Here is a 12,245-nt window from a genome sequence, read left to right as displayed (position 1 = left end):
TTGTTTGACTCATCATACCCAAGTATGTGGTGTATCATACTTGTTTGACTCATAATACCCAAGTATGTGGTGTATCATGCTTGTTTGACTCATAATACCCAAGTATAGCTGTATGTAGTTTATCATGCTTTTTTGAGTCATCATACCCCATTATGTGGTGTATCATGCTTGTTTGACTCATCATACCCAAGTATAGCTGTATGTAGTTTATCATGCTTTTTTGAGTCATCATACCCCATTATGTGGTGTATCATGCTTGTTTGACTCATCATACCCAAGTATGTGGTTTATCATGCTTGTTTGGCTCATCATACCCCAGTATGTGGTTTAACATGCTTGTTTGACTCATGAGATCCCAGTATGTGAAATTTTGCCATAACCCTCATTGAAATATCAGTTACTAAAGTCTATGGTCAGTTTTTTTATGTACATGTATTTAAGTCAGCCTTTAAATATCAAGCAGAGAAAAACTTAGCAGTTATCCAGAGTCAGTACTAGAACTGAAATGGAGTCATGAGTGACTGTTGGGAATTGCTTGCATCCCTCGCTATGTTTCATAATGGGTTGAAATTTCTAATATAGCAGTATGTGTATGTGGTTTATCTTGTTTGACTCATCATACCCACGTATGAAATGGAATTGAGTGACTGTTAGGAATTGCTTGCATCCCTTGCTATGTTTCATAATGGGTTGAAATTTCTAAATAATAGCAGTATGTTGTTTATCTTGTTTGGCTCATCATACCCAAGTATGAAATGGAGTAGAGTGTCTGTTAGGAATTGCTTGCTTCCCTCGCTATGTTTCATAACGGGTTGAAATTTCTAAATATAGCATAGATTTAAGAAAGAAGACAAAAGTATGACTTGTAGATATGATGCACAATTATTTTTACATATTTAGTTGATGTATGGCACAGTTTTTTGAGAAATTAGCATGAACTCTACAATCATGTCTCAGACCCTTGTTATCAAAACTTGTTCATTGAATCCTTCTTGAAAAAGTATTATACAGGAAACCAAATCCAAGGGATATCTAAGACAGGGTCATAAGGTCTATGAAATAATGATGTTGAAAGCTTGTAATACTGTAATTTCTCATTTTTGTAATACAATCTGAGATGGCATGATGTCAGTGGTGCTGTCAACTGCCTATCAAGTATTTTATGGCAAAACCATAACTGACAAATAAAAGAACATTTTGCCAAACTTGTGTTGAATACATACATATTCTCAAAAAAATCTCTGACTTGAAACTGTAAAAAATAAAGCAAAATGTTGGACATCGATGGATTAAACTACAGTTTGTAATGAAGCTTAACATTAGAAAGACCTTGTCCAAGTTCATTTTGCACCATTTTCTTGCAACGTTATTTTACAGCCCATTTGACTTTGAACTTAGTCCTAATGTTTTGTGTCTGCTCTCTAACGTTTGAAAAATTCATGAATTGAAGTGATATTTATTATAAGGTTTTACATTAAGAAGTCATAGTTCTGGATTTTCATCCTTTTCTGTCAAAATTTTTAGCTATAGCCCATGACTATATACTTTGGACTTCAAATTTTGTTCTGACTTTTAACTTTTGAAGGACTTCATTAATTTACATAAAGATTGTCATGAGAATTTTTTTTTAAAACACGTCAGGTTCAGTTTCACAGTTCTTCCTCTAGACAAAATGAAATTATGAAGAGTGAAATCCCTCTGGATGAAATGAAATTATCATGAGTGGATAAAATGAAATTATCAAGAGTGAAATCCCACTGGATAAAATAAAGTTATCAAGAGTGAAATCCCACTGGATAAAATAAAGTTATCAAGAGTGAAATCCTGCTGGATAAAATAAAATTATGATGAGTGAAATCCCACTGGATAAAATGAAATTATGATGAGTGAAATCCCACTGAATAAAATAAAGTTATCAAGAGTGAAATCCCACTGGATAAAATAAAGTTATCAAGAGTGAAATCCCACTGGATAAAATTAAATTATGACGAGTGAAATACCACTGGATAAAATGAAGTTATCAAGAGTGAAATCCCACTGGATAAAATGAAATTATGATGAGTGAAATTACACTGGATAAAATAAAGTTATCAAGAGTGAAATCCCACTGGATAAAATGAAATTATCAAGAGTGAATCCCACTGGATAAAATGAAATTATGACGAGTGAAATCCCACTGGATAAAATGAAATTATGACGAGTGAAATCACACTGGATAAAATGAGATTATCAAGAGTGAAATCACACTGGATAAAATAAAGTTATCAAGAGTGAAATCCCACTGGATAAAATGAAATTATGATGAGTGAAATACCACTGGATAAAATGAAGTTATCAAGAGTGAAATCCCACTGGATAAAATGAAATTATGACAAGTGAAATCACACTGGATAAAATAAAGTTATCAAAAGTGAAATTCCACTGGATAAAATGAAATTATGACGAGTGAAATCACACTGGATAAAATGAAGTTATCAAGAGTGAAATCCCACTAGATAAAATAAAGTTATCAAGAGTGAAATCACACTGGATAAAATGAAGTTATCAAGAGTGAAATCCCACTGGATAAAATGAAATTATCAAGAGTGAAATCCCAATAGATAAAGTGAAATTATGATGAGTAAAATCCCACTGGATAAAATGAAATTATCAAGAGTGAAATCCCACTGGATAAAATGAAGTTATCAAGAGTGAAATCCCACTGGATAAAATGAGATTATCAAGAGTGAAATCCCACTGGATAAAATGAAATTATCAAGAGTGAAATCACACTGGATAAAATGAATTTATCAAGAGTGAAATCCCACTGGATAAAATGAGATTATCAAGAGTGAAATCCCACTGGATAAAATGAAATTATCAAGAGTGAAATCACACTAGATAAAATGAAATTATCAAGAGTGAAATCACACTGGATAAAATGAAATTATCAAGAGTGAAATCACACTGGAAGAGTGAAATTCCACTGGATAAAATGAAATTATCAAGAGTGAAATCACACTGGATAAAATGAGATTATCAAGAGAGAAATCACACTGGATAAAATGAAGTTGTCAAGAGCTCAATCGATATCACCATTTATCTGATACAATGCAAGTGAGAAAATATAAATTCGTTGATCTTTCATATATTAAGTTATTTACTTAAGGTAATCTAGCAATACAGAAAATCACAACCTACGAATCTGAAAAATGTCAACAAAAAAGAAATCTAACATGTGGTTGAAACTTCAAAACTTGTTTAATATTTGAAGGGGAAAAAAATGAAGCAAACATTTCCTTTGCAATCTTAATCAGCTGAAACAATGAATGAAAGATGAGGAAGAAAACTATAAGAAGAATGAATAATTGTGATACAATATGTTTTACCTATGCATGTAATTAGTCTAAAGTGAACTCACAAAATTGGTCATATTCCAGGGAGGAAGAATCTGTTTTTAGTGAAATATTCAATAAATACATGTAACAATTAAACTGCTAAAACAATTAAATGAACACTAAATCACAAACATAAATTCCAAATCATTAATATTCTTAATCAATGAAACTGAAAATCTTTGTTTTAAGAAATACAAAACATGATCTATTAATGCTGAAAGTTGGTTAAGTTGGTTGGTTGTCAGTTTAGTGCCATTTTTCAGTACATGACTGGTCTGTATATATGGTGGAACAGAAGAGCCTGGAAAAATGCCAGGAAGGATAACCGACCCACAGGAAGCTGCTAGCAAGCTTACTCATGTACTGAGTCTGAAACTCCAACCCACACAGACAGGGTGAGATTTGTGGGTGATCTGTAAAGGTGAGTGCCTTAGATCACTCTGAGACCCAATGCTGTATGTGCAGTTGTGAGACATTGATCCAAAGTTGCTCAGATCCTCTTTCACACAAGAACAACAAAAACTGTATATCTTTTTCTCACACTTGCACACACAAGAACAACAACAACTGTATCTCTGTTTCTCACACTTGCACACACATGCACATAAGAACAACAAAAACTATTTATTTCTCACACTTGCACACATGCACACAAGAACAACAAAAACTGTATGTTTCTCACACTTGCACACATGCACACAAGAACAACAAAAACTGTATCTCTATTTCTCACACTTGCACACACATACACACAAGAACAACAAAAATTGTCTTTATTTCTCACACTTGCACACACATACACACAAGAACAACAAAAACTCTCTCTCTCTCTATTTCTCACACTTGAACACACATACACTCAAGAACAACAAAACAAATTGCAAAGACCCAAACACAGGTGCATGATAAGTATCAGATGCATCACCATGTTTACAAAGTTCTACTGGAGAGGAAACTTGACTCCTGGTGGACATAGTTCACATATTGGTGACTATGTTTGTTGGAACTGAGATATGACTGCAATTTTTTTGATGATATCCTCCTTGTTCTTATATACTTAAACTGTTCTAATCTATAGCTATATAATGTAATAGGATTTGTTGGTCATCAATGGAACAGGCAGCAGCACAAAATAGCTGGTAATCTTCTGGCAGGTTATAGTGGCAGGTAAATGACTATCGGCGCTTGGAGAATACCCTGGATATTTGTCTTGTTGCCCCAGTTCTTGATGCTTTCTTTGTCCGTGATACTGTTAAACCTGCCTTTTGATAATTAGCATTTTGACCATTCAGCTTCGATTCCTGCAGGTCTTTATTAGCTTTCTCAACATGTTGCATATTGATTTGATGAAGGGATTCACATCTCTTTTGAAGGAGTGAATTTTCTTGTCTTAATTTTTCTATCTCTTTTTCTTGTACATCTAGCTGATTTCTCATTTGTTGTTTCAATGGTTCAAGCTTGTTTATATGCTTGGAATAGCTGTTAATGTCTGTCTTTAAGTTTTCATTCTTCTCCCTTTCTTGATTCAGGTCTTTTTCATATTGTTGATGTTGGTTCTTTATTTTCTTCACCAGTTTTATAGTTAAAGACTTTTTCTCAGGGTCACCCAAAACTTCATGGATTTTGGTAATATGGCTTTCTAATTCTACAAGTCTATCAAGTATGATATCAAGGTCATTTTCAATAACAGCCAGAGTGACATATCTAGGAATATCACAGGGAGATACTTTGTCAGCCACATTATTATTTACCTCATTTTCAACTTGGTTCACATGAGGTTCACATTTTTTATGCATTTCATTCAATTTGTTTTGAAACTCTGTCTGCAGGACTTCTAAAGGGTCTGAGCTGGAAGCTTTCTCCATAGTACTAATGTCAGATTCACAGTCACAATAATGAGGCCAAACACATTTCCGTTCCTGATGTATCTGCTCTGCAAGCCACTTTTCCATGGCCTTTATGTCTGCTTGGTGTATTCTTCTGCTTTGGCCAAACTGCTTGTGCACAAACATTCCAACCTTGGTTTTGATATCCAGTTCAGCTGATTGTTCAAATGATAACTGCCTTGAGGTAACTTCTGCACAGAGAGGATAGAAAGTAAATTTAACAGACTAATTCCATAATGTTTGTGCAAAATAAAAGACAGTTGGCTAATGCTATTATTGTACTCTAATTCAATTAATAGATTTGTATAAATTTGCAATCTAGTAAATAACAAAATTTTAGTGTTTTGTTAAAGTGATCATAAAGGGGCTCTGTCCAACTTCATGCAAAATTTGCAGTATGCTATAACTGATGTGAAACATGAACCATATTTTAAGAATTAAAAAATAATTAAGAGAAGAATCTTTCTAAACTGTTCTCTTCAACAGGGATGTGGAAATATTTTGCAGTTAGAATGTGTTATTCCTGTGTCACTGACAAATATGTACATGTGTGTCTACATGGTTGTCAATTTTGTAAAACCCTGCATGCAGTCAACTAAATGAAGCCATCTTGTAAATGTTGCAACCTTAGAAACTTTTTGGTTATGTTGCCCCTATGTTGCCCATTTGCAAAAAGGATGCTGTTATAGACTGTTTTGTCTTGGGTTCATGCACGGGGGTCAAAGATCAAATTTACACAGTTGAAATTACAATCAAATTTTCAAGTATTTACTAACCAAACTTCATTTACTGTCACATGAGAATGAAGCATTAAATATATGACTGATTTAGTGTTATTACTAACTGAGTTACTGATTGTGAGCTAATCTATGAATGGGGGGGGTCCATAAGGGGTTTTGATGGAATATATAGTAAAATGTATAGGGATTTATGATGGCAAGAAATTACAGGTGTTTTTAAGTATATTTAAGTAGAAATCTACAACATAGCAGCATTTTTTAAAATACTTCTCTCTGCTATTTATTTACACTACATCACTCTAATAATCCTGCTTTCAGTGTACAGATAAAAATTATATTATTGTTAAAGACCCTACCTCAAAACATATGTATGAAGTCTGGGAACCTCTATATTAAATTAAAAAATATTTGGGTGATATTATATATGTACATGTGCATGCATCCTCAAGCAATGCATTTATAAAGAGCAGAATTACATGGTCCAGGCTGTTGTCTTGGAAAGCCAATGCATTGGATACAAAATAACTACCTATTACTAACTCAGGTCAGTACTGACCTGCTTCAGTTTTCATGCTGGGTTTAGTGTTGCCCAAAGCTGGGTTTGCCTGTGTCTGGTTGGCTGAACCGATGAGCATTTGGGTCAGCCATGGATAGTCATTCTGAATTGCCCTGATGAATCCATCAAAAGCCTCAGGGCCACGCTTTGGTAACATATTTAGCATCTTTGATACCTGGTCAGTGGCTGTCTTCTCTGCCTATAAAGACAAGTTGAACAGAATTAAAAGAAATTTAGCACAAAGAATCTTAGCAATGCCTGTGATACAAATTTTTTTCAGATGGGTACATATGATGCCAATCTGTCTGTCATACAGGTCGTTTCAGATTGGTACATTAGATGTAAAATCTGCCTGTCATGCAAGTCCTTTCAGATTGGTACATATGATGCCAATCTGCCTGTCATACAAGTCCTTTCAGATGTGTACATGTGATGGCCCCAATCTACCATTCAGCATGTTGTTTCAGATTGGTACATATGATGGTACAAATGATGTCAATCTGCCTGTCACACAAGTCCTTTCAGATTGGTACATGTTATGCCAATTTGCCTGTCATACAAGTCCTTTCAGATGGGTACATATGATGCCAGTCTATCTGTCATACAAGTCTTTTTCAGATGGGTACATATGATGCCAATCTGCCTGTCAACATATCATTTAAGATTGGTACGTATGATACCGATCTGCCTGTCATACAAGTCCTTTCAGATGGGTACATATGATGCCAATCTGCCTGTCAGCATGTCATTTCAAATGGGTACAAATGATGTCAATCTGCCTGTCACACAAGTCCTTTCAGATTGGTACATGTTATGCCAATCTGCCTGTCATAGAAGTCCTTTCAGATGGATACTTATGATATCCCCAATCTGCCATTCAGCATGTTGTTTTAGATTGGTACACGTGATGCCAATCTGCCTGTCATACAAGTCCTTTCAGATTGATACATATAATGCCAATCTGCCTGTCATACAAGTCCTCTCAGATTGGTACATATGATGCCAATCTGCCTGTCATGCATGTCCTTTCAGATTGATACATATGATGCCAATCTGCCTGTCATACAAGTCATTTCAGATTGATACATGTGATGGTACATATGATGCCAATCTGCCTGTCATACAAGTCCTTTCAGTTTTGGAATATGATAGAAATCTGCTATCAATTATTGCCTGTATCATTACAACAGATAATGCTTTTAAGCAAAAACTCCATGAATAGCATTTAACAGAATTTAACTCAGTTTGAAGGGGGGAAAAAGGCATCCTGACAGCAACGTCTTTCACATTTATACAGATCAGCCATAAATAAATACTGCTATACTGAAAACAGAAAAATATTCTTTGAACTTCTATCTAAAGAATCACTCAACAAAATTTAATAAATTTGACAGAAAGACTAGTGACATCCAAACTTTTAATATCCAAACAAATGATGCCAAGCTCCCTCCAGATATGGCCATTGTTACTTAAAATGTACAACCTTTAAACACTGTTTTCTCAGTAACAACCCAACATAACTGAGCCTACTTCAACAGAAAGTACTTTGACATTAAGGCATTGTTAAGTTGTATAAATGCTGTAATCAGATGTACTGTGGTTGTTGTTACTAAGGTAAAGAGGCTTCTAAATGAGTGACCAAATTTTACAGAATGCATGCTTGCATCAAGGTCTTTAATGCATGCTGGCATCAAGGCCTTTAATGCATGCTGGCATCAAAGCCTTTAATGCATGCTGGCAGCAAGGCTTTTAATGCATGATGGCATAAAGGCCATTAATACATGCTGGCATCAAAGCCTTTAATGCATGCTGGCATCAAGGTTTTTAATGCAATCTGGCATCAAGGCTTTTAATGCATGCTGGCATCAATGCTTTTAATGCATGCTGGCATCATGGCCTTTAATGCATGCTGGCATCAAGGCTTTTAATGCAGTCTGGTATCAAGGCTTTTAATGCATGCTGGCATCAAGGCCTTTAATGTATGCTGGCATCAAGGCTTTTAATGCATGATGGCATAAAGGCCATTAATGCATGCTGGCATCAAGGCCTTTAATTCATGCTGGCATCAAGGCCTTTAATGCATGCTGGCATCAAGGTTTTTAATGCAATCTGGCATCAAGGCTTTTAATGCAATCTGGCATCAAGGCCTTTAATGCATACTGACATCAAGGTCTTTAATGCATGCTGGCATCAAAGCCTTTAAAATGTTTTAAAAAGTAATAGAGATTGACAACATAATATGGCATTGTTTTGTAAAATAAAACGTAAAGATATGCAACTTTAAATTAGATCTCAAAAAGCCATGAATAGAATTTGGCCTGATTTGAAAGAAAGCATTCTAGCGTCAATGCCATTTATATTTTTATTTTATTTTATGGCTCTGTTTCCATTTTTTATCATCCATCTATTATGGATTAGCTGTTGCTGCTTTCATCTTAGAGGCTGAAGTTCCAGAGTTTTGAATAAACTTTTGTAATAATTATCTTAGTTTGCCAAAATGTAAGGCCTTTTAATTCTTTTTACACATTATGCCAGTCTGCCATCATAGAGGGCCTTTCAGTTTTGTATAAATTATTTCAGTATGTCACTATGTAAGGCTTTTCATTTTGTGTACATGTATGGCTACCCTTATTAAAAATAGAAGAAAAACATTCAGCTTACTTTTTTTAAATAAAAGGTACTAAAGAGCATTTGACTAAGTTTGACAGAAAATATCCAGGCATGAAGGGATTTAAATTGATACTAATGATGCCAGTTCACCATTACTGAAAATAGAAAAGCCTTAAAATGACTTAAAACACTAAATAGGATTTAACAGTATTTCACAGCAAGTGTCTTGGAATCATTGGCTTTCAACTTTATACCAATACTTCTGATCCACCATCAGATATGGCCACCATTACTAAAAATAGAAAAACCTTTTGAAGGCATCTTCTTTGAAACATTGCAACATAATCTGATTCAATTTGACATAACTTCCTGTCATAAAAGTCTTTTCAAATTTGTACAGATGATAGCAATAAACCTTCAAGTATGGCCACCTTACTTAGAAAAATATTTGAACAGAATTAACCAAATTTGACAGAAAGTTCTTGGTATATTAGACCTCAAAGTACAATCAATATCATGGAAAAAATTCTAAAGGAAGCATCACATTAACCCACATTTCTTAGCCAACAGCTCTTGAGTTCTTGGGCATGTGAGCCACGTTTACAATCTCAGGCTCACTTGGATCTCTTGTTTTATGAATGATGGATATCTATATTAAAATATAGCTGTGATTAGTAAAAATATTAAAATATTTGTTCTTCAAAGTATTGGCAAGAATCTGACGAAGTTTTACAAAATGTATCCTACCAACTTATAGTGCATGGCATGTTGCTGAGACATTTTACACTTATATGCAGATGTATCCTAGGTAAGTGAGTTGTGGTCCACTTATGTCTCATTTTTATCACATGAAGTTAAAATGCACACTTACCTTGATCATTTCTATCATGTTCTCATCAAATATCCTGTTTTGATACAAAGCAGCAAACAGTTTTTCGGTTGGGATGATGTCCTTCACCATTTGGACTTGGTGTTGCTTTATTGCTTCCTTCTGTTGCCAATTCATTTTGTTTAGATTGATCAGCAATTTGATAAGAAAAAATGACTTGCTTGAGATTGGACTGGAATTATTTTAAAACTTTCTTGACTACATCAAATAATCTACATAATTTTGTATTGTCTTTCATCAAGGTACTTTGACGGCAGAGTTGTGAAATAAAATGTTGATTTTCCAGAACTAGAATATAACCTTATAGATGGTTTTAAAAGATCCAGCCTGCATATGGCCAGTGAAGCTAATTGTGCAGATTTATTCCAGATTTTAATCTTATTTCTGTGCAGATACGAGCATAAAATTTTTTTTAAAAACCCAGCAAAGTTATAATAGGATCTAATCAGATTTCCATTGATTTATTGCCTTGATTATTTTGCATTGTATCAGTTCCAATTAACCTGATCACCTGATAGGTGTTTATCAGACTTTGAATAAAGTTAAACAGCAGACAGGTGGTTAGGGTATTGGATTACAATATCTGTATGATTACCACATACATGTACCAACAATAATCTTCAAATCAACCTGGTTCTATTATCTACTACAAAATCTTGTATTTTGACTGCATAACTTAATTATAGAGTGTATCAGTAATCCCTCTTAAACCAGAAGTAGTTGTATAGATAAATGAGTCTTTATCATATACACTGACCATATGTAATCTCTTTAGATATGATTATCAGAAAAACTGTGTTTTTGGTTTGGATGCTCAAAGGTACTCTCCCTAGTCCAGTTTGTCTGAATGTTATGTACTGTTTTGAATTATGTATTGTTTTGAATTCAGTGTGAGAATTTGTTGTCTGTTCAACCAGTCATAATGACAGTTATTTTAGCAAAGCCTTTCCTTTATATTTTATTTCATTACCATTGGATTTTTTTTAAGAGTAAAATTGCACTGACAGATGTTTGTGTGTTTTTAATCTAAATTTCATAGAAAAAAAGAGATATACAAATAATATTAAATAAACTAAAAATAAATATTGTTCTAGAGCAAAATAAGTCTTTAGACCCCATAGCTTTTGACCTTTTCATAAGGCCTTTGTCAGAGGAGAAGGTAGAAGACCTAGCAGTCTAAAAACTTATTCTTTTACAAAATTGTATCTAATTTTAGTTAAATAAACTGCATTACCACTCTTTTTAACTTTAGTGTGCAGAGGTCACAGTGACTCCAAAAGAAAAATGTTTTTTGCATGGACCACTCTGGTGGCCTGAGTGGTTAGAGCTTCCACCTCAGCTGCAGAAGGTTGCAGATTCAAACTCCATATGAGTCATATCAAAGACTTATAAAAATTGTACCAGCAGCTGTCTTGCTTAGCAATCAGCATTAAGTGGTTATTATTAGGACTGGTTGGTCCCGTGTCAAGATAATGTGACTGGGTGGGACATCATGTTACATGTCTGGGGCATGATGCCCAGATATCATAGTGATATGATTCATATTGTTAAAGCTATATTTTTTGGTAAAAAACATGATATGAGCTTTTTATCACATACTGTGATAAACATTGTGAATGGCTTACATTTGAAACATAGAAAACATATATTTGAGGCCAGAAGGTGAAGGTCAATAGAACTGACAAGGAAAAAAATTATTTCTACAAAAGCGGTTTGAATTCTGTACCCCAAGCCTTGAATAAACTTTGTGGTTGGTTTGCATTTGAAGTGGAGAAGACATGTATATTTTGGGATCAAATGGTCAGAGGTCAAGGTTACATAAACAGAAAGAAGAAGTCACAGTTTCTACAAGGACATTTGAGTTCTATACCACAAGCTTTGTTTAAACTTTATGGTTGGTTTGTATTTGAAACAGAGAAGACGCGTACCTTTTAGGATCAAATGGTCAAAAGTCAAGGTAACATGGACTGAAAGGAGGAGTGACAATTTCTACAAGGCTATTTGATTTCTATACCACAAGCCTTGATTAAACTTTATAGTTGACTAGCATCGCAACAAGGAAGACACCTAATTCATTTTATTGTTTAAAAGTCAATGTGACCCAAAGAGGAAAAACTGTTCCAGCAAAATAACTCCAATGCAACAACAATTACCAGACTTTGTCTATAGCTTGCAATTGAGACGAGG

General features: G+C 34.3%; 1 protein-coding gene across 1 annotated transcript; it reads right to left on the bottom strand.

The window, feature by feature from the left end:
• Positions 1 to 3,263: 3,263 nt before the first annotated feature.
• On the bottom strand, positions 3,264 to 10,392 carry LOC149784389 (uncharacterized). The gene is made up of 3 exons (XM_089933261.1): positions 10,041 to 10,392; positions 6,560 to 6,758; positions 3,264 to 5,454 (listed from the first exon to the last, which is right to left on the bottom strand). Exons 1-3 carry the CDS (start codon positions 10,173 to 10,175, stop codon positions 4,553 to 4,555), a joined length of 1,236 nt encoding a protein of 411 aa, XP_089789387.1. The 5' UTR covers positions 10,176 to 10,392; the 3' UTR covers positions 3,264 to 4,552.
• Positions 10,393 to 12,245: the final 1,853 nt, after the last annotated feature.

This window comes from Sinohyriopsis cumingii, chromosome 14, assembly GCF_028554795.1.
Source record: "Sinohyriopsis cumingii isolate HCF-2022 chromosome 14, ASM2855479v2, whole genome shotgun sequence".
NCBI classification, from domain to species: domain Eukaryota; kingdom Metazoa; phylum Mollusca; class Bivalvia; order Unionida; family Unionidae; genus Sinohyriopsis; species Sinohyriopsis cumingii.
The sequence above is the reverse complement of the archived record's forward strand: the minus strand, read 5'-3'. Positions and strand labels throughout refer to the sequence as shown.

Coding starts and splice junctions, on each gene's coding strand:
- LOC149784389 (XM_089933261.1), bottom strand. CDS start 10,175: ATGAATTGGCAACAGAAGGAAGCAATAAAGCAACACCAAGTCCAAATG. Junction 6,759..10,040: donor ACATGATAGAAATGATCAAG/GTAAGTGTGCAT, acceptor TTGTCTTTATAG/GCAGAGAAGACAGCCACTGA. Junction 5,455..6,559: donor CAGCATGAAAACTGAAGCAG/GTCAGTACTGAC, acceptor CTCTCTGTGCAG/AAGTTACCTCAAGGCAGTTA.